Consider the following 25,916-nt stretch of genomic DNA (forward strand, 5'->3'; position numbering starts at 1 on the left):
GGATGGACGGACGGACGGACGGACGGATTGATGGATGGATGGATGGACGGATGGATGGAGGATGGATGGATGGATGGAGGACGATGGATGGAGGATGGATGGACGGATGGACGGACGGACGGATGGATGGATGGACGGACGGACGGACGGCTGGATGGATGGATGGATGGATGTACGGACGGACGGATGGATGGAGGATGGATGGATGGATGGAGGACGATGGATGCTCCGCGAGTGAGCTGGAGGCAGCGGTGACTACAGTAATCTGAATGACGGCTTTTACTGGCTTGAATGAATCCCCCCCCCACCTCCCCCCCCGTCCTCTCTGCCCTCCCTGCTTTCATGCGCTCAGTCTGCCTCCAGCGTACTGACAGCTGCATCATTCCGCCCTGCTGAGTTATTGGGATTTGTTTTGCCTCTCTTCCGGCTCTGTATTGAAGCCGTCCCTGCGCATCGCTTGTCATCCGGGCTTATTGTTATTGACTGCATTATAGTTTTTTATTTTTTATTTTTAATTCCATCGATAGTTGGAATCGGGGGGAGGGGGTGTGGCAGAGAGGATGTTCTCGTCCTCGTCCAGAAACTCTCTGTTCTCACCCTGGTTGTCGATGGAGCAGTCTGACTCTGAAGCGCTGGACATCAGCACCAAGGTGCAGCTGCACGGGGTCCTGTGGAAGAGGCCCTTCGGACGCCCATCGGTCAAGTGGTCCCGCAGGTGAGGGACTGTGTGCGAGTCGCCTGGTGGTCTTTATCTTTTGTCCTGAGAAGGAGCATCAAAAGCCACATTCACTTTAGCAACTAATGTTTAAGGACTTGCTTTTACTTTAATATCTAACGATTGCAGGATCTGCACAAAAATGCTAAATATTCTTAGAGAAGAGTAATATTTTCTTTCCAAGTAGTGTCACTGGATACTGAAGATTATCTTTGTTGTTATTATATTTTGACTATTCATTTGACACCGGAGCTGTGAAACTTTGTCTTTCTACTTTTGTGAGCACAAAAAACATTTGATTTACTTTAATGTGAATTTGTGATGTTGACTGATGAACTTCTTTTCTTCATTTAAGAACATGTTGTTGAGCGTATTGCTTTATATAACATCAGGCTGTACTCATCCACAGTCTTTTTCCCATCACTGTTAAATTGCCTGGATTGTTACCTTCAGTCACAATTAATGCTCTTAGTTTACATAACCGTTAAAACGACGCAGTGGATCCAAAGAGTCCATTTGCTGCACATCCTTTATAACCTTTCCCGTCAGCTTGTATCACAAAGGTCATAATAAAGGTCATAATGAATGAATTCTGTTCGCTAAGATTCTTCATCATCAAAGACAGCTTCCTGCTCTACTATGCAGAGAGCGAGAGGAGAAACTTTGAGACCAACAGATACTTCAACATCCACCCCAAGGTGAGCCGCCGCGTTCTCTCAACACCTGTTTTTATTTTAGTGGACGACGTCTTGCACATAAATGTTTAGGGGCATTTAGATTAATAACTGCTAATAACTGTTCTTTAACTTGTATTATCCGTAAACAACATTATAAATATAATGTGTTTCTGTCACAGGGGGTCATCCCTTTGGGAGGATGTGTGGTTTCATCCAATGAAAACTTGGGGATGCCCTTCGGCATCGTGGTCAACCTGGAGGACTTTACTGTGAGAACGCTTTCATTCCTGCATTCCTTCAGCAGCAGTTTAGTTTGTCATTTTTAAGAAAAAGCCGAGCGTAAGCTTCAGACAGGATTAGCAAAACGCCCTCTCACAATTGGTTAGATGACAAACAGCTTCTTCTGTTTTTGACTTTACAGCTTAATCCTGCAACAAATGGAACACCGAATGGAGGGAATATAATTGCACTCTGGGACACAAGTGTGATGCATAGATTTGAACCGTGTCAGCAGCCCAGAGGCATTAAAGTCAAAGCCCTTTGCTGAGCAATCTGCCTGTGAATAATGTGGCGTATCCGTCCTCCAGGGCACCATAGTACTGGCCGCTGAGTCCGGGGAGGAGCAGGTCCAGTGGATGGAGATGCTGCAGGAGTCGGGGAAAGTGTGAGTATTCCACCAACGCAAATTCCCCTGAAGAATTACAATTAAAATGAATATAATTCAAAAATATAATTTATCTTCTGGGGAACACAATAGTGGGCGGCACGGTGGCGTGGTGGTCGCCTCACAGCAAGAAGGTCCTGGGTTCCACTCCGCCCAGTGGCCTTTCCGTGTGGAGTCTGCATGTTCTCCCCGTGTCTGCGTGGGTTCCTCCCACAGTCCAAAGACATGCTCTTGGGGATCAGGTTGAATCGGGACACTAAATTGCCCGTAGGTGTATGAAATTTCTTATGGTCACCAAAATCTTAAGGATTTATTCTCAGTGAACCATAAATGGACATTGGAACCATCCAGTAAATTGGTCACCAAATTCAAGCCTTTGACCTGCCGGTGGAGTCAGAGGCTTTTTAGGAATATTATTACCAACACCCGGGGAATGGTCCTCCTGGTGAGTGTTGAGATATTTCAGTGAGGATGAGAGCGCTCGGCTGTCAGCGGTGGAGCCAAATGATGGAAAACACCACCTCACTGTGTTCTAATTCACTGATTACTCCGTTTTCTTTGAATCTCTGCGTTGGTCCGACAGCACGTGGAAGAGCGCCCAGCTGGGGGAGGCCATGATCGAGAGCCTGGAGGCTCAGGGGCTGCAGCTGGCCAAGGAGAAGCAGGAGTACCTGGGTAAGCATGGAGGACAGTCCCACCCCCCGTCCCTGCTTTTTAAAGGGGTAACGAGCTCAGGCTGTTTTTCTTTCTCCAGATAAACTAATGGAAGAGACTGAGGAGCTCAGTCACCAGAGAGCACAGAGAGAGGTGAGACCTTTTCATCGTATAACGTTTGTTCCTTTCACATTGACAAGTGGGCCTCCATTAAAAAACAACACTGATGCGAGATTTTTTTCTGTTTTTCTGACTATAATTGTTTGACTTTTTTGTAACCACCATATAAAGAAGGTCATTATTTTGTCAAACCACCAACAAACCAAAATCCAAAGATATGAATGAATGAATTGATTATCTCACATTGTTGTAGATCAAATTTCTACTTGATTAATTTCCTTCAGTTCTAATTGTACATTGTTGCTGAATATTTTGTTGTCTTGTTAAAGACGTGTCCCACTGCTCTGTAACCCGTCCCCCGCTCTGCAGGAGCTGGAGCGTCTGAACCAGCTTCTGGAGGAGGAGAAGATGAAGTTTGAGGAGGTGGTGGTGGAGCTCACGGCGGAACAGGAGAATATCAAATTGTAAGAACATTTTTAAGTTAACGTTCCAGTTCATGTTAAACTGCCACCGATTATGATCTACAAGTGTGTAAATCCACGTGATTCATTTCCGGCAGAGACCTGGACGGGACGGCCCAGTCCCTGAAAGGTGTGGAGAGCGAAAAAGAAGAGCTGAGCAATTTAACCGACATGCTGCAGAAATCCATCGAGGTATGAAGAACCAAACCTGTTTGCCACTCGTCCACCGCTCGTTGGCACGAACGCGCTACTGAAGGAGGGACTGTGTTCACATCGTGCCACTTTACAGCTGCTGATGTAATGAGTTGCGTAAACAAACCCTTGTGGGTGTCCAATTATCTTGCTGACGCGGCGGCAGATTAGAGCCACGTGGGGCTGAAATTATGATCCCAACAGAAATCAAGAGTCAAGGGGATTAGAAAACATGCGTGTTCCTTTTCTTGTCTAGAGTGACATGTAGAGTTCAATACCAATGGCCGATGGTTATCTCGGCGTCCGAACTGGAAACAGAGATAAAAAGCTATTTTGCTGTGTTGCTATGCAAGTGGCATCTATGATCGTCCAACGTAAAAGACAAATTCATCGAGTCATTTTATTCCTTTATAGCTCACTCACTGTTAACGTTGAGACTTTGACTTTCTTTCCCACCAAGTTGATTACTGATCTTAAAATACGTGTGCATATCAAGAAAAACTCTAATATATAGTTGAATGTAGCTACTATGGAAATATAGAAATATACGCTGAGGGGCTGCATCTGAAAATGAGTTAAAAATGTATTGAAAAAATAACTGACCACAAAAACCTGTCCAGGTCTCCAGAACTTTTAAACACTATTATTATTATTTCTATTATTATTAATATTATTATTACCAGCGCTCACCTTCCTGTAACACTCTTTTCGACTGAGTTGAACTTGGGGGGGTGTGACCCGTGGGTTCCCCCTGCAGGAGCTCTCTCAGGAGAAACAGAGGACTCTGGAGCTGTTGGGGGTGACGGAGCCGGGTGAGGCCGAGACAGCGGGGGAGAACGCGGCCCGCGGGGACGCCGTGGGCGGGGGGCACCACGGAGAGGTGGACCTGCTGGAGGACCTGAAACACATCGAGGAGCAGATGAAGGACCTGCTGAAGGAGAAGGAGCAAGCGCACAACAAGTGAGTTGGCCGTTTGGAGATGGAATCAAACACCCCAGAGCACAACTAGAACTCATTTACGATCTCTGTCAGAACCCTGAAACGTCCTTTTTCGTCCTTATTTGATTTGATTTGAAATTCATCGAGTCGTTTTTATCAGGCTGATAAAATGACAATATTATTAAAGAAACAGCGGTTACTGTTTCGGCATCCAAAAGGTCAAACACTGCAGGGAACCTCCATGCTAATGACGCAAAGGATGTAACTGCTAGTGGAAATGTGTATTGATCTCTAAACAACCAGCTGCATTGATCTGCACCAGTAAGTGGGATATTATAGGAGGTGCTATTGACTGTGCAGCACTGGTGTTTCCATGAAACCTGCCTTCACTCTGCTCCTTTTCTGGGAAGTCCTCTGAAGTGCTGCTGGATAGAAAATACAAAAATCAAACCACACTTACGCAGAATGGTTTTACAAATGCAAAATTAAACTAAAAACCCCTAAATCCACTGATATAAAATATTTATATTTTGATATGAATAAATATGCATTACATTATATTTGCAGTATTCTGCAAAGATCAAACATGACTGTATAATTAAATGAACCATTCTGATAATTGACTTATTGCTTTATTTTCTTTTCTATATTACCATCATCTTTTAATGACTAAGAATACATCAAACTTAACAGATATATAAATATCTGTCAACCTGACCAGCGCACTAATTATCATTTTATCATAAAAATAAAATCTCTGCAGATCACCAGCGGGAGGTAAAACGGCCTGTGCTCCCAGTTTTAATTTTGAAATCAAATGCCAGGTTTGTGTGTGTGTGTGTGTGTGTGTGTGAACGGCACCAGAAGCATTAAAAAAAATAAGAAATATTTACAGCTTTTTTCCTGCAGCGTGGTGGCTTTACAGCTTAAGCTTTCAGCTTTAAAAAGGGTTTAAATAATGCCAAAATCTTTTCAAAACCGCCCAAATCGGAGTTCTGAACATGCTGTCATTAGGATAAAGACTGACACGCCACTGACGAAGATGATGTTGTGTGTGTGGCTCCAGACTGCGGGAGAAGGACCAGCGCGCTCGCGTCCTGCAGCAGGAGAGGGAGTTCTACTCCTCTCAGGCCGAGACGCTGCAGCAGTCCCTGTCCCAGCTCACGGTGGACAAACAGCAGACCGAGGCCGAGCTCAAGGTAAGCAAGCGGCAACCCCAAAAAACGTGTTAAACATTTAGTCCTTCTGTTGGTCTATTATCATCTAATATTCAGATAAGTTTAAGCATTAAAATACATACTTAGACAATGGATGTGAGAAATACAGAGGAAATTACCTCAGTATTTGTGGCCAGTTGAGGTGAGTGTCTTTGTACAAAACCAGTTGCATATGACGGATTTATTCAGGGTGGTTCATCCAGTCTGATCTGCTCATCTTACATTACATTTACTGGAACAAAACAAGCTGATTGTCCTCTCGTCTCCCGAGTTTCTCTGCATGAAATTACCTTCTTTTAATGTTTGCATCAACCCGAGCTTCTGCGTCTTCCTCCCAGACCTCTGGACCGAAGCCAGCAACCACCCGCGTTTATTCTTTGTAGTTAGAGCTACGATTGAAAATAAATTCTGTTTTTACGTAACCATAAAACGTGGGCAAACCCGTTGTGCTGCTTTCAGTTCATCCTAAAGAGGTATTCTTTCGATTTGAGGGTTGTCTCCTTCAAACATCAGGACACAGTCTCATTTTGAATGGACTGTGACCTCTTCAGCCAAAACAAAAGCTTTCCTTCGTCACGTCAGCTCAGTTCATCAATAAAAGCCCAATATTCCTGCTGACATTTCCACGTAGAGCTTCAGTAAATCGATGTCCCGCACTCAGATCAACATCCTGTGTGCATTAGGTGGAGATAGAGTCCAGGGTGGAGCTGGAGAAGAGACTGAATCAGGCCGAACAGGCTCTGCAGGACCTGGAGAAAGGCCTGGAGTCCCTGGAGCGGACCAAAGAGACGGACGAGAAGATGAAGGGCGGGGTGACCCAGCTGAGGAGTGAGTGAATCCGCCGGTTCTTCCATAAACGTACGCTGCAAAATGTAGTTTTTAGTTCACATCAGGATGGCTGTTGCAATGTGACCGGTGCACTAAAGGAGACCAACGGATATCAGATCAGCAGGTTTATGCATATTATGCTCTCTGGCTCTCTAGTGTTAAAAAAAACTACATCTGATCAGACACTTGCATCTGTATGACTGCCCTCCTGTGGATGGAGTTTGAATCACATGTTGAATATATTCAGCAGATATTCGATATCAAAGTTAATGGAACATATTTAATGATTTGAGTCCTTCGAAACGATTATTTTATGTAATTAAATAAATAGAAATAGTGATGCCTTAAAGGCTCAAAGCTTCAACTACTTATAATTTTCACGTTTTTATTTTTTAGTCTATTAAATAACTTATTACGGTTATATTCATATATGAAAAAGAAATATATATTAATTTTTTTTTCTTAAATAATTGTCCAAATACAACCAGTACAACCTGCAACCAGGGAATGATTTTGTCTTTTAGCTTTGAAAAATGACTAAACTTATAAAATGATTTGTTGAAATAGATTAATTTGAAGTCAATAGACTAATCTATTAATCAGCAAATGTTGGCAGCTCTAAAATGATGGAAATGTTAATCTAAAGCTAAATAGTAATTCAACATTCAGATTTCTATGTCTCCATCTACTCGTATGGTAGTAGTTTTATTATTGATGCAACAGTTTGTAGTTCTAATGTCAAAATAAAAGATAAGTCACATTTAAAAAAAATCCAACTTTTAATGAGAACTATTTTATTGTTTTCGGGCAATATTTTGGATTTTCTTCCAGAAAAAGCTATTTAAATTTTTTTTATTAACGGGACGAATAACACAAGATCCACTACTTTACCTACCTGTTCCCATACTTAAGTTTTGTGTTCTTCTGTGGACTTAAGTGGACTTTGCCTTTAGAGTATATTTATATTAGTTCTGAAAACTACACAAAGGTTTTACCACTAACATTCCCTCACAAAACCATATGCCAGTAATGTGTGGATTATTCACATATATGTGTGTTTGCCCATGCAGGATTCTTTGAGGAGTGCATCTGTGCAGCAGAGATTGAGGCGAAGCTTCCATCGATAATGAAGAACGCCGTGTATCTGCACAAAGCCGCCGCGCGCAGGATCAAGAGCTGCCGGATCCAGAGGAGAGCCTCCAGACACCACTGGTGTAAGTCCGTTACAGCGACCGTCACCAAGGACGAATACATGAATTCACCTGCTGTCATTTAAACATACGTCCACGTATCGACAGTGAGACTCATGCCGTCTTTTCCTTTCCTCTTCCTGCTGCTGCTGCTGCAGTGAAGCACTCCAAGTCTTTTGCCGTTTCCAGGTGTGATGACGACAGCATGGAGGAGCTGCGAGAGACGGCCCGCCGACTGACCACCGACAGCAGCTTCAGGGAGAGCGTGTACGAGATCATTGCCCGGAAGGACGCCACCAACAAGCCCGAGGACTGAGAGGAGGGGAGGCCATGTTGAAGGGGGGGGGGGGGGGGGGGGGGGAACGGTCCTTAGCTTTAGATTTAGAGATCCTGATGTGAAATCCACTATTAAGATGCTCAAACGTCTTTTATGCTCGTGGTTTTAAATGCCCACCTTCCGCCAAACACTTTCTAGGGTCCGCGGAGCGAAAGTCTACTTTTCTACATTACTGTTTGTGACACTTTCCAACATAAAGAAACCAGAATAAATTGAAAACCAGATGTGATTCAGCAAAAGAGTAAAGTATATGAATATTAGGAGGAATATAGTGTTGCTCCATCTGATAAGAGCCTTTGTGGTGTCACTAACAGGAGGACACACAATGCACATCCGTCTTGTAAAATTGTTTTTATTCCCCTGGTTTTGATTGTAAGCACAGATTGTGTCCTTCACATGAACAGAGGCTTTTTGAAAACGACTTACGCATTTGTGTTGAACTCACCTTGACCATTTAATTATTGCTACAACAGAAAATCCTTGGCGATGAAAATCAATTTAATTCACTGACACAAGCTTTTTTGGGATAATGTACAAATTATAACTTCACAGCAGAAAGGATACAGAAAAGATGCCCACATGTTGGGGGAAGGGGAGACTGAACAACATGCCTTGATGCTAATAAAGCTGTTTTTGAACCTTTTACATGTCATTTATGCTTCAGAATAGACTGCGCTCCTACTAGTTTCACGCAAATAAAAACACTTTTGATATGGATGTATTTCTGAGAGAAGAAGGTTCGGCGTTTCACGCATGAGTCAGTGGGAAGAAAAGAAGGATCCTCATCTGTTGATCGCCAGCACCTGAAGGAAGTAAAATGTGACGCATGTGAGTATAAAAGAGATAAAGTCTGTCAAACAACCGGTTTAGTGTAGCAAGTCGAGCCCCCCCCCCTTAAAAAGTGTCAAATGTCAATGAAAGTCAGTTTGTCAAAAATTGTCTAGTATAGCAAAAAGGTCATAGTAAAAAATAATTGTATTGTATGTATAAAAACAACACAGGAGTTTGTACAACGAGGTCTTTTCCCATCGAGCCACCAGAGAGGCAGCTCCTCGCATGCAGTTCCCTCTTATTCCCACACGCTCCCTCTGCTCGGCCATTAGCCCCTCGCTGCTCCCGCCTCACTCCCATCGCCATGGCAACGGCTACGTACATCTGACAGCGCCATGTGCATCTCCCTTTTCTTTTAATCTGTGAGATGGTGGGATTAGCGCAGCCGGAGGCCTTTAAAGCCTGCTGTTGGCTCCCATGTTGTGAGCAGAACGCCCCCCCTCCCCTCTGTCATGTCTGGGTCAGCGTGATCAGCGCCTGTTGTGTTGTTACTTCAAGGGCTGGAAGCAAACAGAATGGAACAAAACAGAAGGCGTTACATGTAACCTGCGAAAGCGATAAAATCATCGTACCTGTTGACCTTGACTCGGTCACCAGGCGGTTGTGTCGGGAGCTGATTGTCCGCGGGGGGGACGTCGGGGGTCAAAAGGTGTCGGCCTCTCAGAGCGCCCGACTGTTTGCTGTAGTCTGCCGTGCAGAGGAGAAATGAAGGGGAAAAGAAGGGAGGGAAGAACAGCCCTGCGGCAGGAATCAGTGTCCTCTGCTGCTTCATCGGCACACGGCCTTCCTGGGTTTGGCTGTCTCTATATGTCTATGTGTATGTCTGTATGTCTATATGTCTATGTGTATGTCTATATGTATGTCTGTATGCCTATATGTCTATGTGTATGTCTATATGTCTATATGTCTATGTGTATGTCTGTATGTCTATATGTCTATGTGTATGTCTATATGTATGTCTGTATGCCTATATGTCTATGTGTATGTCTGTATGTCTATATGTCTATGTGTATGTCTATATGTATGTCTGTATGTCTATATGTCTATGTGTATGTCTATGTGTATGTCTGTATGTCTATATGTCTATGTGTATGTCTATGTGTATGTCTGTATGTCTATATGTCTATGTGTATGTCTGTATGTCTATATGTCTATGTGTATGTCTATGTGTATGTCTGTATGTCTATATGTCTATGTGTATGTCTATGTGTATGTCTGTATGTCTATATGTCTATGTGTATGTTTTTGTGTATGTCTGTATGTCTATATGTCTATGTGTATGTCTGTATGTCTATATGTCTATGTGTATGTCTGTATGTCTATATGTCTATGTCTATATGTATATGTGTATGTCTATATGTGTATGTCTATATGTATATGTGTATGTCTATATGTGTATGTCTATGTCTATATGTATATGTGTATGTCTATATGTCTATATGTGTATGTCTATGTCTATATGTATATGTCTATGTGTATGTCTATGTGTATGTCTATATGTGTATGTCTATGTGTATGTCTATATGTATATGTGTATGTGTATGTCTATATGTCTGTATGTCTATGTGTCTATGTGTATGTCTGTATGTCTATGTGTCTATGTGTATGTCTATGTGTATGTCTATATGTATGTATATTCTATGTATATGTCTATGTGTATGTCTGTATGTCTATATGTCTATGTGTATGTCTATATGTATGTCTGTATGCCTATATGTCTATGTGTATGTCTGTATGTCTATATGTCTATGTGTATGTCTATATGTATGTCTGTATGTCTATATGTCTATGTGTATGTCTATGTGTATGTCTGTATGTCTATATGTCTATGTGTATGTCTGTATGTCTATATGTCTATGTGTATGTCTATGTGTATGTCTGTATGTCTATATGTCTATGTGTATGTCTATGTGTATGTCTGTATGTCTATATGTCTATGTGTATGTCTATGTGTATGTCTGTATGTCTATATGTCTATGTGTATGTCTGTATGTCTATATGTCTATGTGTATGTCTGTATGTCTATATGTCTATGTCTATATGTATATGTGTATGTCTATATGTGTATGTCTATATGTATATGTGTATGTCTATATGTGTATGTCTATGTCTATATGTATATGTGTATGTCTATATGTCTATGTGTATGTCTGTATGTCTATATGTCTATGTGTATGTTTTTGTGTATGTCTGTATGTCTATATGTCTATGTGTATGTCTGTATGTCTATATGTCTATGTGTATGTCTATGTGTATGTCTGTATGTCTATATGTCTATGTGTATGTCTATGTGTATGTCTGTATGTCTATATGTCTATGTGTATGTTTTTGTGTATGTCTGTATGTCTATATGTCTATGTGTATGTCTGTATGTCTATATGTCTATGTGTATGTCTGTATGTCTATATGTCTATGTCTATGTCTGTATGTAAAAGAAGGGAGGGAAGAACAGCCCTGCGGCAGGAATCAGTGTCCCAGGAAGGCCGTGTGCCGATGAAGCAGCGGCACACGGCCTTCCTGGGTTTGGCTGTCTCTATATATGTATATGCCTACGTGTATGTCTATGTGTATGTCTGTGCCTTTGCACTCTGGATGTGTATGTCTATGTCTATATTTCTATGTGTATGTGTATATGTATGTGTATATGTGTATATGTGTATATGTGTATATGTGTATATGTGTATGTGTATATGTGTGTATGTGTATATGTGTATATGTGTATGTGTGTATGTGTGTATGTGTGTATGTGTATATGTGTATGTGTATGTGTGTATGTGTATGTGTATGTGTATGTGTGTATGTATATTTCTATGTATATGTGTATGTCCGGCGAGGAAAAGAAGATTCTTCTCGGGGGTTTGAACCATTCGCGCTTGACTTGCCCCCCGAAGGAGCAGCTCCCTTAAAAGCCTCTGCTGTTGTCATGGAGTTGTGCTTCCTGGTAAACAATGACCCTTTTCATCACTGCCCAGCCTTCAGTCCAGTAGCTGAAATAGACGGCGCAGGGGTCAAAGTGAGAGAGCGGAGGAGGGGGCGGCCTTCTTCCACTAACGTGAAGTCCACTGTGAGACCCGCACAGGCCTTACTGCTCATTCAGAACAGCTGATGCACTTTGTCGCCTCACTACATCCATGACGCAAAATTTGGTTAGCTTCCAAAGGCTCTTTGACAATAAAAAAGGTTTGGGCAAAAAGGGAACCAAACGAGCTGAGAGTGTCTAAGGACAGAATAACACCGGGGTCTTCATGGGGAAAGAGGGTGAAGCTGTTGGCGGATGAGGGCCGCGGTGAACGACCAGCGGCGTGGGTTCATTTCTCATCCAGGCTGGCTTTCAGTTGAGCTTCCAGGGCCATTTTATCAAAGGTACGCATGTTGGTCTCCTCCCGCACTTTGTCCCGCACGTGGAAGGAGGCCCGGGCCACGGAGCGGGCGCTCTCCAGCACCGCCCGCTTCTCCTTGAAGATCTGCTCGCTCTTCTCCAGCTTCCTCTCGATGGACTGCAGCAGCTCCAGGCGCCTCTGCCTCTCCTCCTCTTCCACCCGCTGCCTGTTCAGCCTCTGGAGCTTCTCCTTCTCCTGCCGGGTGTGGACCGCCCGCTGGGACTTCTCCTTGGCCTTCTCCTCGGCCACGAGCGCCGCCTGCTGGGCCCGTTTCTCCGCCTCCTTGGCGCGGGCCTCCATCTGCTGCTGCTGCTGCTTCTCGCGCTTCTCCGCCGCCTTGCGCGCCTTCTGGATCTGCTTCCCCTCGCGCTTGGCCTTCTCCTTGAGCTCCAGGCCTCGGCGCTCGACGATCTGCTCGTAGTTCTCCAGCGAGCGGCTGAGCTTCTCCTCCGCCGCCCTCCTGGCCTCCTCCCTCTCCTCCTGCTCCCGGCGGGCGATCTCCTGTATGAGGGCGGCGTGGCGCCTCTTCTCCGCTTTGTTCAGACCCCGCCGGTCCTCCTGGCCCTGGTGCTCCTTCTCTTGCCTCTTCAGCTCGGCCATGGTGAGCTTCTCCTTCAGCAGCAGCCTCTCCTGCTCCAGCATGGCCGCCCGCTCCTCCTCCAGGGCCCTCAGGTTCTGCTCCTGAAGAGCCTTCTTATGCTTCTCCTCGCGCGCCGTCTGCTGGAACCTCAGCAGGCGGCCACGCTCCTGCTGCTCGGCGAGCTCCCTCCAGCGCCCCTCGCTCTCCTCGGCCTGGCGCATCCTGGCGGCCGCCGACAGCCGCTCCTGCTGGCTGAGCCGCCGCTGCCGCAGGGACACCTGGGTCTGCCACACCCGCTGGCACTGGAGCACGGCACGCTGCTTCTCGCGGTCCTCCTGCTCCCGCCGCAGCTCGTCCATCCTGCGCTCGCTGTCCCACTGGAGGTGGGCCACGTAGCGCGTCTGGCTCATGATGTCCTCCTCCTGGTACCGGGCGAGCATCAGGGAGGCGATCTTGCGGTCGCGCTCGGACACGGCCTTGAGGCCCCGCCGCTTCACCTCCCTCACGATGCGCTCCACTTTCTGCGTCGTCTGCAGCGAGTGGCTGAGGTCGCCCAGGCTGAGGCTGCGGCCCATCAGGGAGTTGAAGGTGGCCATGGTGCGGGCCCGAGGACTGGAGGCCTTCGCCCAGTGATCCCGCGCGCCGTCCCAGCTGTAAGAGGAGGAGGCGCCCGACTCGGACGAGGTGCACGTGGTGGTGGTGGTGTTGGAGGTGGAGGAGCAGACCGGCTCCATCCTCCGCTGTAGGGACTCCAGTGAATGGCTCTTTCCTGGCGCCCTGGCGGGAGGGCCGGGGTGCCCGTTGTGCTCGGAGAACGCAGGTCCCGTCACGCCGTTCAGAGGGGCCCCGGAGCTCTGACCCGCCGGCCTCTTCACCGACGGCGTTAATGTGGAGTTGGCTCTGGGGAAGGAGGGAGTCTTGGGTGTCGACCTGGGGAAAGTGTTGGAAGATTTACCTGACTTCCCGACTGGCGGCGGGGGGCCGGACGAGAGCGGCCGCGGGCTTTTTGCTTGTTCCGGCGGAGGCTTCGCAGATCCATGGAAACCACCTTTGGAGGACGGCGTGGAGGTTGCGGCAGCGGCTTTTGAGGACTGAGATTTAGGGGATGTACTTGGGGCTTTAGATGAGAAAGCAGAAGTCGCTTTTAACGTTGGAGCCGGCGCCGTGGCCCTGGAGGCTCTATCGGGGGCCGAGCTGGAGGTCACCGGCCCAGATTTAGCCGGCTGAGAGGAGCCGGAGGAGGTACTGAGCTGCTGCTCTACAGCGGGGGCTGACGCAGCGCCGCCGGTGTTCACCGTCGCCTGCAGAATCCTCCTTTTCTCCTCTCGGACGATCCTCTCCCTCTCCTCCCTGCACTGCCTCAGCTTGGCGTGCCGGTCCCTCTCGTAGACCTCGAACAGGCCCGCCGCGACGCGCATGGAGCGGCCGGGGGCCTCCCGGGCGAAGTCGGCCAGCGGGCGAGGCAGGAGCTCCACGGGTTTGACCCCGCAGCGGGCGCACGCCTCCAGAGAGTGAGGGCTCGTCAACACGTAGCGGCTGCCCTCTGCGGCCGGCGAGTCGAAGTTGAACAGATCCAGGTGCAGTTTGGGCGACGGCTCTCTGTCGGTCGGAGTGTGCGGCCGCTCGGGGGACGGCGGCCCCTGAGAGGCGCCGTCCGGCTCGGCCGGGCATGCGGCGTGGCGGGGGCTGGGCTCCGAGCTGCCGGAGGGTGGCGTCTCGAAACCGGCGTCCCCGTCATCCTCTGCGGTCGCGCCGTCGGCCTGTTCCGGCAGCCGGGGGTCTTCACTGGCCGCGGCCGGCGCGTCGAGCTGTGGGCCTCTGCACTTGTTCTGCTCCTCAGCGTCCGAGGGGTCGACCATAGTTGGCTGATACTGCAGGGAGAGATGGGGGGAGGGGGGGGCAGGTCGATGAAGAGATAGAATGGGGGGTGGGGGGGTATTTGAGGGAATGTGGATAGAAAAGTGGAAAGAGGTTTCAATTAGAGGATTATAGCATTCAGTCCAGAGCTTTAGAGAGATGCAGTCTGTGGGGGAGGGTCATAACGCATGCTCAGAGATGCACGCATGCATGAGCACATATTCATGCACTGATTTTTACACCAGATGAGACATTTCCCCTTGAGGGAAGTGACACAAGACACAAAAAACACCACAGTCCTTTAACAGAGAGTCTATTTTTGGCAGAGTTACTGGGCTGTGCACTCGATTACTCATAGCTTTACTTTTCACTCTACATGCCACGAGCATCCTCAGAATGCCTTTGGAATCAAACCAGGTCTCTTACACGTGTGTGTCTTATTCCCATTTATAGAAAAAGCTGGATTTAAACCCAGATCTGGTGAATACACTGCTCCTCATCACGGACTCACACCTCAGCGAAGGCCTCGACTTGTGTCAGCAGCACAGCGGCACGCTGTACACTGTAAAATAATAGATATGTCTCCCAGAACAACATGCAGTGCATCTGACTCTGGTCCCGCATCCCGACGCCTTTGGTGCTTCCCACACGCACAGAAACACCCACTGACCTGCCGGTTCGTAAGAGGTTCGGTAAACCGGTGCTTCGTCCCCCTTTAATCCGTGCAGTGCCCCCGGTTCCCCGCATAATACCAGGTTTCGGGTTAAAGGCTGCGGCCGTCGAGCCTCCGATGGAGCCTCACATCGTCGGACAGAAGGAGCCGCGGGGATCGAACCTGCGCTCCGCGGGATCCAAATGGCACAAGAAAAGACAAAAAAAGAGTCCAGAGTGAAATGTTCTCTATTCAGCTTGCTCGGATCGCCGCTGGTCAAAGTGCATCCCGGAGACATCCGCCGGCAAACACCTGCTCTTCAGCGGCATCCCTCCATCGCAGCTGGCTTAGCTCCGCCTGCTTCTGGAGAATATGCTAAAAGAATACGGTCTGCGCGCAGTGAAGAACCAAGCGCTCACACAGTGGAATGACAGGCTATTAATGTGGAAAAACATCGGCCTGATGGTCCCGGGGGGGCGGGGAGGTTTATCCGAGAGAACAGTTCCTCCTACAGGCGATGGATAAATGTATTCTGTAGAAATAATAATATTATTCATCATTTATCTTATTATTTAACGATTTAATATTTGCATTTCGAGCAATAAACAGTAGCAAGTAACATATATTATAACAAATTCGAATGTATCTAAAAATAGATGTTTAGTCTGGGCAGGATGGTCGATCAAAAGTCTCATCGGCGCACATGACAGCTGCCATCTGCCAACCTTCATCAGTGTGAAGTCCGATGTGCTGTATTACGTCCCAGCGGCCACTAGAGGGCGCGACAACCCAACACACCAAAACATCCTCTGCAGACAAAGGAAGGGCAGCAGCCAATCAGCGTCATTACACTTTGTCTCAAGTTTTCAGATCACGTATTCATGCATGTATGATTTTGCTAAATGTATTACAAAAATCTTAAAAGTAGTGTCTAAATATTTCCGATGAAATCCCCCCTGTGATTGTTTCCACATTATTTATGTTATTGATAGAGAATTATATTATCTGCAAAGTCATGAAAAACTATGTCGCTTTGGATAAAAGCGTCAGCTAAATGACCTGTAATGTAATGTAACGTAATAGTTAATGTACTCACATTTAACTGCTGGAGCTAAATTAAACAATAGATTTTTATCAAATAAGTCACGCTCTAAGCTTCTTCATCTTTTATTATTATTATTATTTTTTTTTTTTTTTATTATTATTAGTATTTTTTGCAAAACCCCTTCGGAATATTTGTGCTTTTATAGACAAGCTACATATGTATGGACTATTTTAACGTTCAAATGTTGTGACGTGTTTTACATTGAAGACAATGTAATTTTCACAGTAGTTATAGCCATAAACTTGAACTTGTAAATAATGTGAGAAAAAAAAGAAAGAAAAAAAGAAATAGATTCTTAAAAAACATTTCACGTTTTGGGTGGACATTTTTATCACTATATGGTATTTGTCAATAAATGTAACCTCTTTTATCTTACACTTCATTGTTTGTATTATTTGAATGTATTAATTGTTTTTATTTGATGGAATACTACCTGCACATTCCTCTAGTCCCAGTAATTCATATATGAAGACAAAAACACATTGCTATGTTTTATTATCCTTTAATACAGTGGTCTCTGCAAATGGGTTCCCACCAATTCCTAAAAAACGTTTCTATTTTCTATCGGATGCCCCAGTTTCTCTAAATGAATAATAGTTACTAACTCAAACCTCCGTGTTTTCTCCATCATACAATATTTCAGAGTTATGAAGCCTCCACAGAACTGACACCTCTTCGTATGTAAATAGCCATAAACTGGAAGATAATAATCATAATCACTTAATTAGGAAAAGGGTGTTGTGTTATGTAATTGAGGTGAAAGGTCACAGACAGACGCGGTGACAACAGAGCTGGTGACAATTCAGCACCATCACAATAATTGGGGCCTCTGATAAATATTTAATTTCAAATAATAAATATCAAATAAGGTCGCCTCACTACCTTCAATTGGAGATTATGCATTTGGTTGTGTGCGTCAGTCTAATCTTGCATATTGCCAGAACCATCGTTCTAACGTTTTTTGTGGTCATGTATGACTATGCAAAAAAAATATCTGATGATTGCAGTGATTCACTTTTTTTTAATCAAGTTTTATTGCGTCATTGACTGCTAACTCCCCGCTACCAGAGATAAACAGTTGCTCAAATTGGACCCTTGTTTCCGCCACCGAGGACCATGTATTCCCTCCTTTAACCCGTTTAAATGCCCACGTAAGACAACTGCATGCACCTACACAGCATGTATAACTATTATTAAAGAGGCAATCCTTCATGTTACTACTGTTTGCTATTGCTCTGTACATCTGTGTGATCGTTTGTCACCCCACTACTACTACAGACGGCCATACAATGAATGCAGTGTATTTATTGAGACAAACTAGCGTGGTTGGGTCCAGTAGAATGGGGATTAGGTAACGCTGGGTGAAAATCACAGTGACGATGACCCACTAAACTCCTGACCCGCTGTGGGGAACAGTGCGAGTTTAATTGGCCCCGCCCGTGAGCCGCATCAGGGGGACAGCGGGTAACAAGTGACAACAGGGAACGTGCTGGCTGGCTTGTTAACTGGGGGCACGGGGTCTGGGATGGGGGCCGGGGGGGGGCATGGTGTGGTCGCTGCACAGTTCACTGGTGCATGGGTATGCTCCACAGAACTCTGGGTGTTTTGGTTTTGGGTAGGGGCATGCTCCCCAGCACCGAAGCTGGACTGGGGGGGTTCATCGAGAGGTGAGCGGCTCTGTGCAGTCATGGAGACCACTGCAATGCCCGGGCTGTGCATCGGGCTGCCGGCGAGGGCCTCGAGTGTTCTCTCGTGTACTGGTTTTGTAATGGGAACCAGTCTGGAGGTGCCAAAACCTCCTTAGGAGTAAACAAATAAATACATGAAGGGGTAACATGTGAACAGGGGTTGGATATGTGGTACTTAAGTATCTTTTAAGGATTAATGCTTGCACTTCAATATTGTATCCATTAATCCTGAACTATACTCACACTGAAAGATCCATTTATCATTGAATTACAAATGCTTTAAATTCCACTCACCTTATTGTTGGCTCTGATGGAAACAACATATTACAGAGTTTGAACTACTAATGTAACAGTTTACTTATCTTTGCTACGCAATCAATATTATGTGTTTGGCTCTGAATACTTTTGGAGCTACTGTACAGCAGCTCAAAGTTGAAAATGAATAAATTTACTTAAGTAATGTAGATGCTTGAGAAACTTGTACTTAAATTTACATTTTCTTAAATTCGAAAACTACTAGAAAAAGGCCGTAAACAATAAAAATTAATGAATCTTTGACTGCTGTAATGCTGAAACGATATAAATATCGAGGATTGTATATCGTCTCTGTCAGTTTGAGAAGCCTGCTGGACTACCGGGACATCTTGAAGCAAATGATTGATAAAGACGTCTGGGGTTTGAATAACAAAGTGAAGAAAGAAGGGAGGCAGACCTGATTTTCAGCTCTACATGTACTGCAGATAAAGACACTGCAAACTATTTTACAAACCTGTAAATTGGATCGCGCCAAGAGGACGCTGTGGGGGCGTCTGCCCCGGGAGACACTTTTAAAGAAAGGATGGCGCTATTCTTTAGTTTAGTGACAATGTGTAAGACTCCACCTCACTGTCTACAGCTAAATGTTCCTGATGTTTGTCTCCTTACACGGATAATATGTAATAAAACATATTCTCAGATATTGGTCACTCTCTTCTAATATGTTGGTATGTAGGTTTCTTCTTCTGTTTTTCTATTTTTTCTTCAACCCTCCATCTATTATTTTTATATATCCTTGCTGCAACAATCTCTAAAAGTGGTTGCAGCAAACTGCTGGGCTGAACTATAATGTAAATTAAGGTTTTCTGACATTGTTTCCCATCAGACCAAGAAAAGAATTTCTTCAAATTGTAATTCTTCATTTATTGGCATTAGCAAAGACAGCATTTGTATTTTTATTTACCACTTTTTAGTTGCCTTTTCAACTGTCCTGCCTGAGCATTGATATAAAGATCAGAGGTAACACAAATCAAGATGTTCTATCTTTTATGTGGTACAAATACAAAACTAGAAAAACTCCTTCCAGAATGCCGTGGACCTGATTGGGACCTTTTTTTACTGTAATATTTGGGACAGCAGGGCTCTAACTGTAATCATTTCTACGCTGCCCTGCAGGAACTCGCTGGTCCTGTGAAGACTGAGACCTCCGGTTGCCCCCAGTTCACATTTCCAGCCTCGGTTTCCGAACAGAAAAGGACGCGTTTTCTGGACAGCTTCAACAACTGCCCCTTTTGACCCTTCGCTTTTCTCCAGCCACCTAGCACCCCCCTTCCTCCCGCCCCTGCCCCCACTCTGCCTCCTGTGGGTAGAGGGGTCCCGGGGCGGGTGTGGAATAGTCCCCCACCTCGCTGTGAGGGGGAAAAGGTCCCTGAGACGGAGCTGTTAATTCAATCAGAAGAGCGGTACGCTCAATTGGGCGTCCATAAGGACCGCGGACGGGCCCGGGGGCCCTGTAGGGGGCAGACAGCTCCGTCCCCATGAGGCAGTAATTGTGGATGACAGTGTGTAAACAGTGGGGTGAATAGACAGTGCAGGTGCGAGACACCCAAGTCCAGACTCAAAAGCCCTTTTCACACCCTTTGCACTCTGTTGCCCTTTTCTCTTTCATTCTCACACTACGTAAAAATCCCTCGCATCTCTGATTAATGTCAGAGATAATTTGGCTCCGTGGGCTTATTTATTTGTTGCTGTACGTTTCCGTCACTGGGCATGCTGCTACATCAGCGCCGCAGTGTGTGAGTTTGAGTGTGTGTTTTGAAGAGGGTAATAAGAGGCCAGGTTGCTGCAGTCTAGCTCTGTTGGCCAGACGAGGGCTTTCTGCAGCTCCTCGGGTTTTGGCAGATAAGGAGAAAATTGCGGCAGAGCATGTAAAAGATGTGGGATTTATGAAGTGAAATACTTTAACATGAGTGGGATTTCTATCTGCCCGTTTTGACAACATTTGACAACATTAACTTTACCAGCCGTCATACTCACTGTTAACAGGGAACTGTGAGAGGTATTGAAATCAGTGCTTTGGTAACAAGAAATAATCATTCACTCTGGTAAAAGTGTCATCAAAGAAAATTCAAAGTACTCTTCATGCAAAATGACTCAATTCAAAGTGTTACTATTCATTTTGTATTCTTAAATTATTGAAGCCTCAATTGAGTTCTATTAATGTTGATGCTGAAAGTGGATATACAGTTAAATTTATAACAGATTTAACAAACTCGTCACATGTTTTGAATGTAAAAACTGTATTTTATAAAGTGGCTAAAGGCCTCAGATAAACTAAATGTAGAAAACAAAATACAAATACTTTAATAATCATGACTTCGGTTGAAGAAGCAAAAGGACTGAAGTAAAACCACAGAAGTATTCTAATAGTATGAATGACATACTTAAAGTAAAAAAATTGTTCTTTGCAAACTTTCGCTTTTCGATTGTTGTGTCGTAAAAAAGGTAAAGTAGTTATTTTTGAAGAGATAAAATAATAATTGGTTGACACTGTCACAATATAAATTATTCAAGTGAATACTACAGATGTCAAATTAGGGTTGTGCAGTCAAAATTAAAACAGAATTGCAAATATTCAAGAATTGTTCATCACTTCCGTGAAGGTATTTTGCTACTTTCCATCTTGGTTTACTTCAAAGTTGTATACTAAATTGTTTGTTATAGTATATGTCAGACATTTTGTGGTGTTACTTATCAAAACAGACAAATGTAACGAAGTAAAAAAGTACAATATTTTCCTAAACAGCAGAAAACATTAACTGGCGCTTTTACTTTGAAAGGGTTTTTGGTTAATAATATAAAACTGTTAATAACTGTAAAATATAATGCAACAACTAAATAGTTATACATTCTATACAGAACATTCAGCATACCACGTCTGACCTCTGCGAGTGCGTGTGTCAAACTTTTCGTGCATGGGCTGAACATCTGTGCCCCCCCCCCCGACACCCCCCGACACCCCCCGACTCCCCCCGATACCCCCTGGCCCTCAGATCTCTGTGTGGCCTCCGCCCTGCTCCGTCTGTTTCTGTGTCTACAGACACCTGCTAATTTTTGGCCAAATGTAGTTGGTGTAATCCGGCGAGGGGGGGGAGGGGGGGGGGCCACGCTGCAGTAATTGGGAAATACATTTCTTTTCAGCCTGCCCACTCACTCCTTCTTTGTTTTTGTTGTCAGAGGTCTTCTTTCATGCTCGGCCAAATTACAACAGCTTGACACCCCACAAACCGTTGTCTTCTTTGTTTGGGCGGGTGGGTCGGGAGGGGGGGGGCTGAAGCGGGGAGGGAAGAGCAGATATAAACTGATCTCGTTAACATTCCAAGAGACACTCCTTGTGCCCCCCCCCCCCGCCTCCGCCCCCCACTTCTACTCCTCATTCTCACCTCCCACAGCATTTCTCCACTCACACCAGATCATGAGTGGACCGGCTGGCAACAGAGCAGAGAGCGAGCGAGGGGGAGACGATGCCCCCCCCCCCCCCGGGGTGAGAAACAGCCCCCGAGTGGGACGTATTCATCCCCTCCGGCTCTGATAACGATACTACGCTGGGTCTCTGCGGTGGTCCGATAGAGAAGAATCTGGACGATTCACTGTCTCCAGGTCGTTTTCAGGCCTCCACTCTCCTCCCCTTTATGTGCATGTTCCTTTTTTCCTCTCCACGCATTTGGCACGACCCTCTTCACTCTCTCCTTCCGTCTGCTCTGAGAAAAAAAAGCCCCTTGCTCGCACAGAAACGCTGAATGCTGACCCTAATTGTGCCAATTCCAGCAGCTCAATAGCTCTAATTACAAGGTTCTTCAGCGAGGCACTCAAAAAGCCGCTGAACTGTCATCGACAACAATTAAAAAATATCTATAGGGACAAAGACTGAGGGAAGGGGATTTGAGGGGCGGGGGTTACCCCTCCCAGCAAAGGGCGACCGGTCGGCCCTTTTCAGCTCTTAAAAGACCGGCTTCTGTGGATTGAACTAAAGCTGGACACCTGCACTCAGCACTCGGCTTCCCTCGCTCACCCGCGCCGGCCTCCCGTGCTTTTTTTTCCCCAGTCGCTCTCAATGGCCCCGACAATTCATCTGAAAGAGCAGAGATGGAGAAAGAGAGAAAGAAGACGTGGGAGCGAGACAGTGTAGACCCATTTAGTGGGACAGCAATGTAATATGATTAGTGTTAGTGAATTATTCAGACGCTTTCGGCATTTAAAAAAAAAATGCATGTAAAATGATGACAAAATGTCACTTCAGTAAAAGGGGAAAGTATTATTAAGAAAATGGATTTTAAGTAACAAAAGTTACAGAAGCCATAATGCAGAAATCTTTTGTTTATCAGTGTCTTTGATATATTGCAGCTTAGCGCTGGATAATGACACTGCCACTGATTATTGTTTAATTACATATAAACTGTTGTGAAAATAGTATATGTGTACATTTCAAATAATCGTCAAATGAATGATGTGTAAATTCTTAATCTGAAATCCAACCGGAAACTAAATTTAGTTAGTGGTAAAAAAAAAGGTAAAGTCTTTCTGTACTTTCTGATTAATGTTCACTTTTCCTTCACACTTTTACAGAGGTCTCAATTACAATACAGGTTTTTATGTTAAGGTGGTTTCTGTTTAAACTGGAATGCATTATATATTCAGAAGGGTTGCTGATGTTTTTTCAAAATAATGCAGTCAAATAAAACTCCCTCACTCAATATGATCTCGGATGTTAGTATGGATTATAGGAGGACAACTCTCAGAGAGTTTCACAGAAACGTTTTACTCGCCTTGTAACAGGTAGTCGTGGCAGAGACTGAAAACATTTATTCATTTATGGTTATATTACCTGTTGGACATCCCTGCTGCTTTTTTTTAATCGGCCCATCTTCCAAACAATGTTCACTCTTTAAATCTTGTTACATCACTAGTTAGGGATTAAGAGCCAGCTCCAACACGCGCACACACACACACACACACACACACACACACACACACACACACACACACGCACACACACACACACACACACACACACACACACACACACACACATATGCTGCCCTGCGGTGCTTGTGACAGCTATTGACTTTACTCAATAGATGTTTTCTATTGTGGCCCAAGTACGCAGGCTAAATGTCACGGCAGCAGGACACTTGGCGGTTACAGAGCATTATACGTCTCTGAATGGGGACGAGAACCTAAAATGGGACTTCACAGTCACTCGGCCATTGTTCCTGCTCTCAAAGACGGATGGCAATGCCGTGGTTGTCCCTGCAGCTGCTGCTTCTCCTGACTGACCACAGCAGCCTTTCCTCCTCCATGGAGAGCTCATCTTGGACCGGTTCTAAAGGTGGGCGGGGCCTCTCGACGCCCTCCCTCGCTGCCATTGGGCGGTCGCGGGTGTCACTCGGCGCTGCTTCGCCCTCCTCCGCGTTTTAAATGAAGCCGCAATTGGAGGCGAGAGCGACTCAACCTGTGGAAGCCGCCGGTGAATAACAGCCGATCCTCCCGCAGTGGATGACTAAAAAATAAAAAATAAAACCGCCACGGTCACCGACGAGTGATGACTTCTCCGCCCACGCGCGCCACTTTGTGATTAGTCACCGGAGAAGTAGACAGAAGGGGCATAAGAAGGAAGATAGACTGCAGCGAGTGAGGCGGTATTTTTCTTTTTTTTGGACCCGTTGGCATCAGTGTGACAGACGGACACACACACAGACCACCTGCCGCCCACCGACCATCAGCTATGTTATTGTCAAGTCTGCTGCTTTTCGCCTTCTCGCGCTTTCTGGCGACAGTGTTCGTGTGCTACCTGCCTCAAGTCTGCGCGCAGAAGCCTGGCTCGCGGGTGAGTGCGCGCACCTCCACCTGCGACACGTGACCACGTACGTCACGCCGCGCGCATAATAACGCAATCACGTATGAGTGTGTGACGAAATGTTGTCCCGGGGAAAATAGGAGAAGTGTGATCGGTCTTTGCTGTTTCCTTTAGACGGAATGATTCATCGCTTTGTGGAAAAGTAAAGCTGCAAAATAGTCAACAATTCAATGACTTGAATGTCTCGAAACAACAGGGTTAAATATTTATAAAATTGCCCAAAATACGAAATATAATTTACTGCAATACCTTGTCAAGTAAGTGCAGCCAGTCATGTTTACAATGCAGCGTAAGTGTTACAAAGTATTTATCTACTTATGGAATACATGTAAATCAGTCGTAAGTGTATTTTAATCAAGTTTTTCATAGTTATAAGCAGCCTTACTCTTCCAGAAAAATACGTTTTGGCTTTTGATGCCTGTGAGAAGAAATTACCATCCTGATATCTGTGTTTAAAGTCCTCCAAATCGAGTGCAAGCCATGACAACACGCTGTTTTTAAAGATATGGACCTCTGATCCCAAGCTGAAACTTAAGAGACCAAAACATTTAGGTGACCAATCGTAGCATCTCTACCTCAGTGTTATCGCCGTAAAATCAAACTCTCGGAGCATCACCTTCATCACCGATATCAGAACTAACTTCCCCGCGTGGCCTCCTCCTCGTTTGCCTCGGGGCTCCATGGCAACTGTGCCGGAGGAGAGTAACTTTAGGGAAGCAGGCCAGCACCGCTCAGATGACGCGGGTGTGTGATGAAGGATGGGGATCATTTTCCTGTGGTGGTAGTGGAACCCAGTCTCTACCGTGACAGCAAAGACCAGGTCACAGTCGGAATTATGTGGTTTCATTCAAAGCTAATAACGGTCTGCAGACAGAAGAAGATTTCACTATCTTCTCACTAAAAAACGTCTTGCTAAATGATGCTTTTTTTAAAGTCTAAAAGGATTCAAGTTCACATGAAATTGGAGATCTTTTATATTTTTTTGATCCGAGCTCCGGGAATGATCTCGCTAACAAGCCTCGTGGGAGGAACGCAGGCAAAGTGGTGTTAACTCTAAGAAATCCATCTCCCAAAGGGGGATGTGACCAGGAATTAGGCACCAATAAATGAGGACGGCGTCCCCTCGTACCCTTCTGTCCCTAACCCCCCCCCATCAAGTCAACCCGTTGGCATACTTTGGTGATGGCATCAGTGAAGACTCATAAAACTCTATAAAATCACAAACATAAGCAGGACTGAGCGGCGACGCGGAGTAAATACCTTCAGCCTGGGAAAGTACAGCCCCGGTTCAAGAGCGGGAAAGCCTTTTTATTGGTGTGAGGCGGATCACAGTGCAGGTGTGGCTGCTCTGCATGTGTGTGTTTTAATGCACGGAGTGTGTGGGCGCAGGTCCCTGCGTGTGCGATTGTTTCATGTGGATCAGATGACTTCATCACGCTGACAGTGCTCAAATGAATGGAACTGATTTTCAACAGTTATTTTGCTATTTAAAAGGTGAAAAAATGTCTATTGTGGTCATGATGTGTCGTACATATTTAGACTTTTTCCTTTTGGAAAGAAAATTGCAAAACAGCACTGATTAATATAATGCTATTCCTCAACTGGAGAACCTCACTTAACTGGTGTTTTCTCTGACACTTTAAAGAAAAATTACAGA

At 45.4% G+C, this 25,916-nt stretch overlaps 3 protein-coding genes across 19 annotated transcripts in view; 2 read left to right on the plus strand and 1 right to left on the minus strand.

Moving 5' to 3' along the window:
* Positions 1–93: 93 nt before the first annotated feature.
* On the plus strand, positions 94–8,637 carry plekhd1 (pleckstrin homology domain containing, family D (with coiled-coil domains) member 1). 2 transcript variants are annotated; one of them, XM_078089793.1, is made up of 13 exons: positions 94–715; positions 1,320–1,413; positions 1,572–1,661; positions 1,980–2,056; positions 2,640–2,731; positions 2,811–2,863; positions 3,200–3,294; positions 3,390–3,483; positions 4,241–4,443; positions 5,489–5,621; positions 6,323–6,467; positions 7,538–7,681; positions 7,816–8,637. In XM_078089793.1, exons 1-13 carry the CDS (start codon positions 561–563, stop codon positions 7,971–7,973), a joined length of 1,533 nt encoding a protein of 510 aa, XP_077945919.1. In that variant the 5' UTR covers positions 94–560; the 3' UTR covers positions 7,974–8,637. The 2 variants fall into 2 exon arrangements, with proteins under 2 accessions (XP_077945919.1, XP_077945917.1); XM_078089791.1 differs by having other exon boundaries at positions 422–715; positions 1,341–1,413.
* ccdc177 (coiled-coil domain containing 177) lies at positions 8,333–15,800 on the minus strand. Its single transcript, XM_040200318.2, has 3 exons — positions 15,313–15,800; positions 9,398–14,656; positions 8,333–8,797 (listed from the first exon to the last, which is right to left on the minus strand). The coding sequence occupies exon 2, from the start codon at positions 14,642–14,644 to the stop codon at positions 12,134–12,136; it is 2,511 nt and encodes an 836-aa protein (XP_040056252.2). The 5' UTR covers positions 14,645–14,656; positions 15,313–15,800; the 3' UTR covers positions 8,333–8,797; positions 9,398–12,133.
* A 7,636-nt stretch (positions 15,801–23,436) lies between these two features.
* The window catches only part of smoc1 (SPARC related modular calcium binding 1), a 35,153-nt gene continuing 32,673 nt past the window's right edge, over positions 23,437–25,916 (plus strand). For 12 of the 16 annotated variants that reach the window (XM_040199390.2, XM_040199392.2, XM_040199389.2 and 9 more), the window contains exon 1: positions 23,761–24,229. In XM_040199390.2, the coding sequence (XP_040055324.2) occupies positions 24,128–24,229 (102 nt within the window). In that variant the 5' untranslated portion in view covers positions 23,761–24,127. Of the gene's footprint in view, positions 24,230–25,916 lie in introns of all 16 variants that reach the window. The other 4 variants (XM_078089796.1, XM_078089798.1, XM_040199393.2 and 1 more) reach the window with 1 other exon arrangement.

Source organism: Gasterosteus aculeatus, chromosome 15, assembly GCF_964276395.1.
Source record: "Gasterosteus aculeatus chromosome 15, fGasAcu3.hap1.1, whole genome shotgun sequence".
NCBI classification, from domain to species: Eukaryota; Metazoa; Chordata; class Actinopteri; order Perciformes; family Gasterosteidae; genus Gasterosteus; species Gasterosteus aculeatus.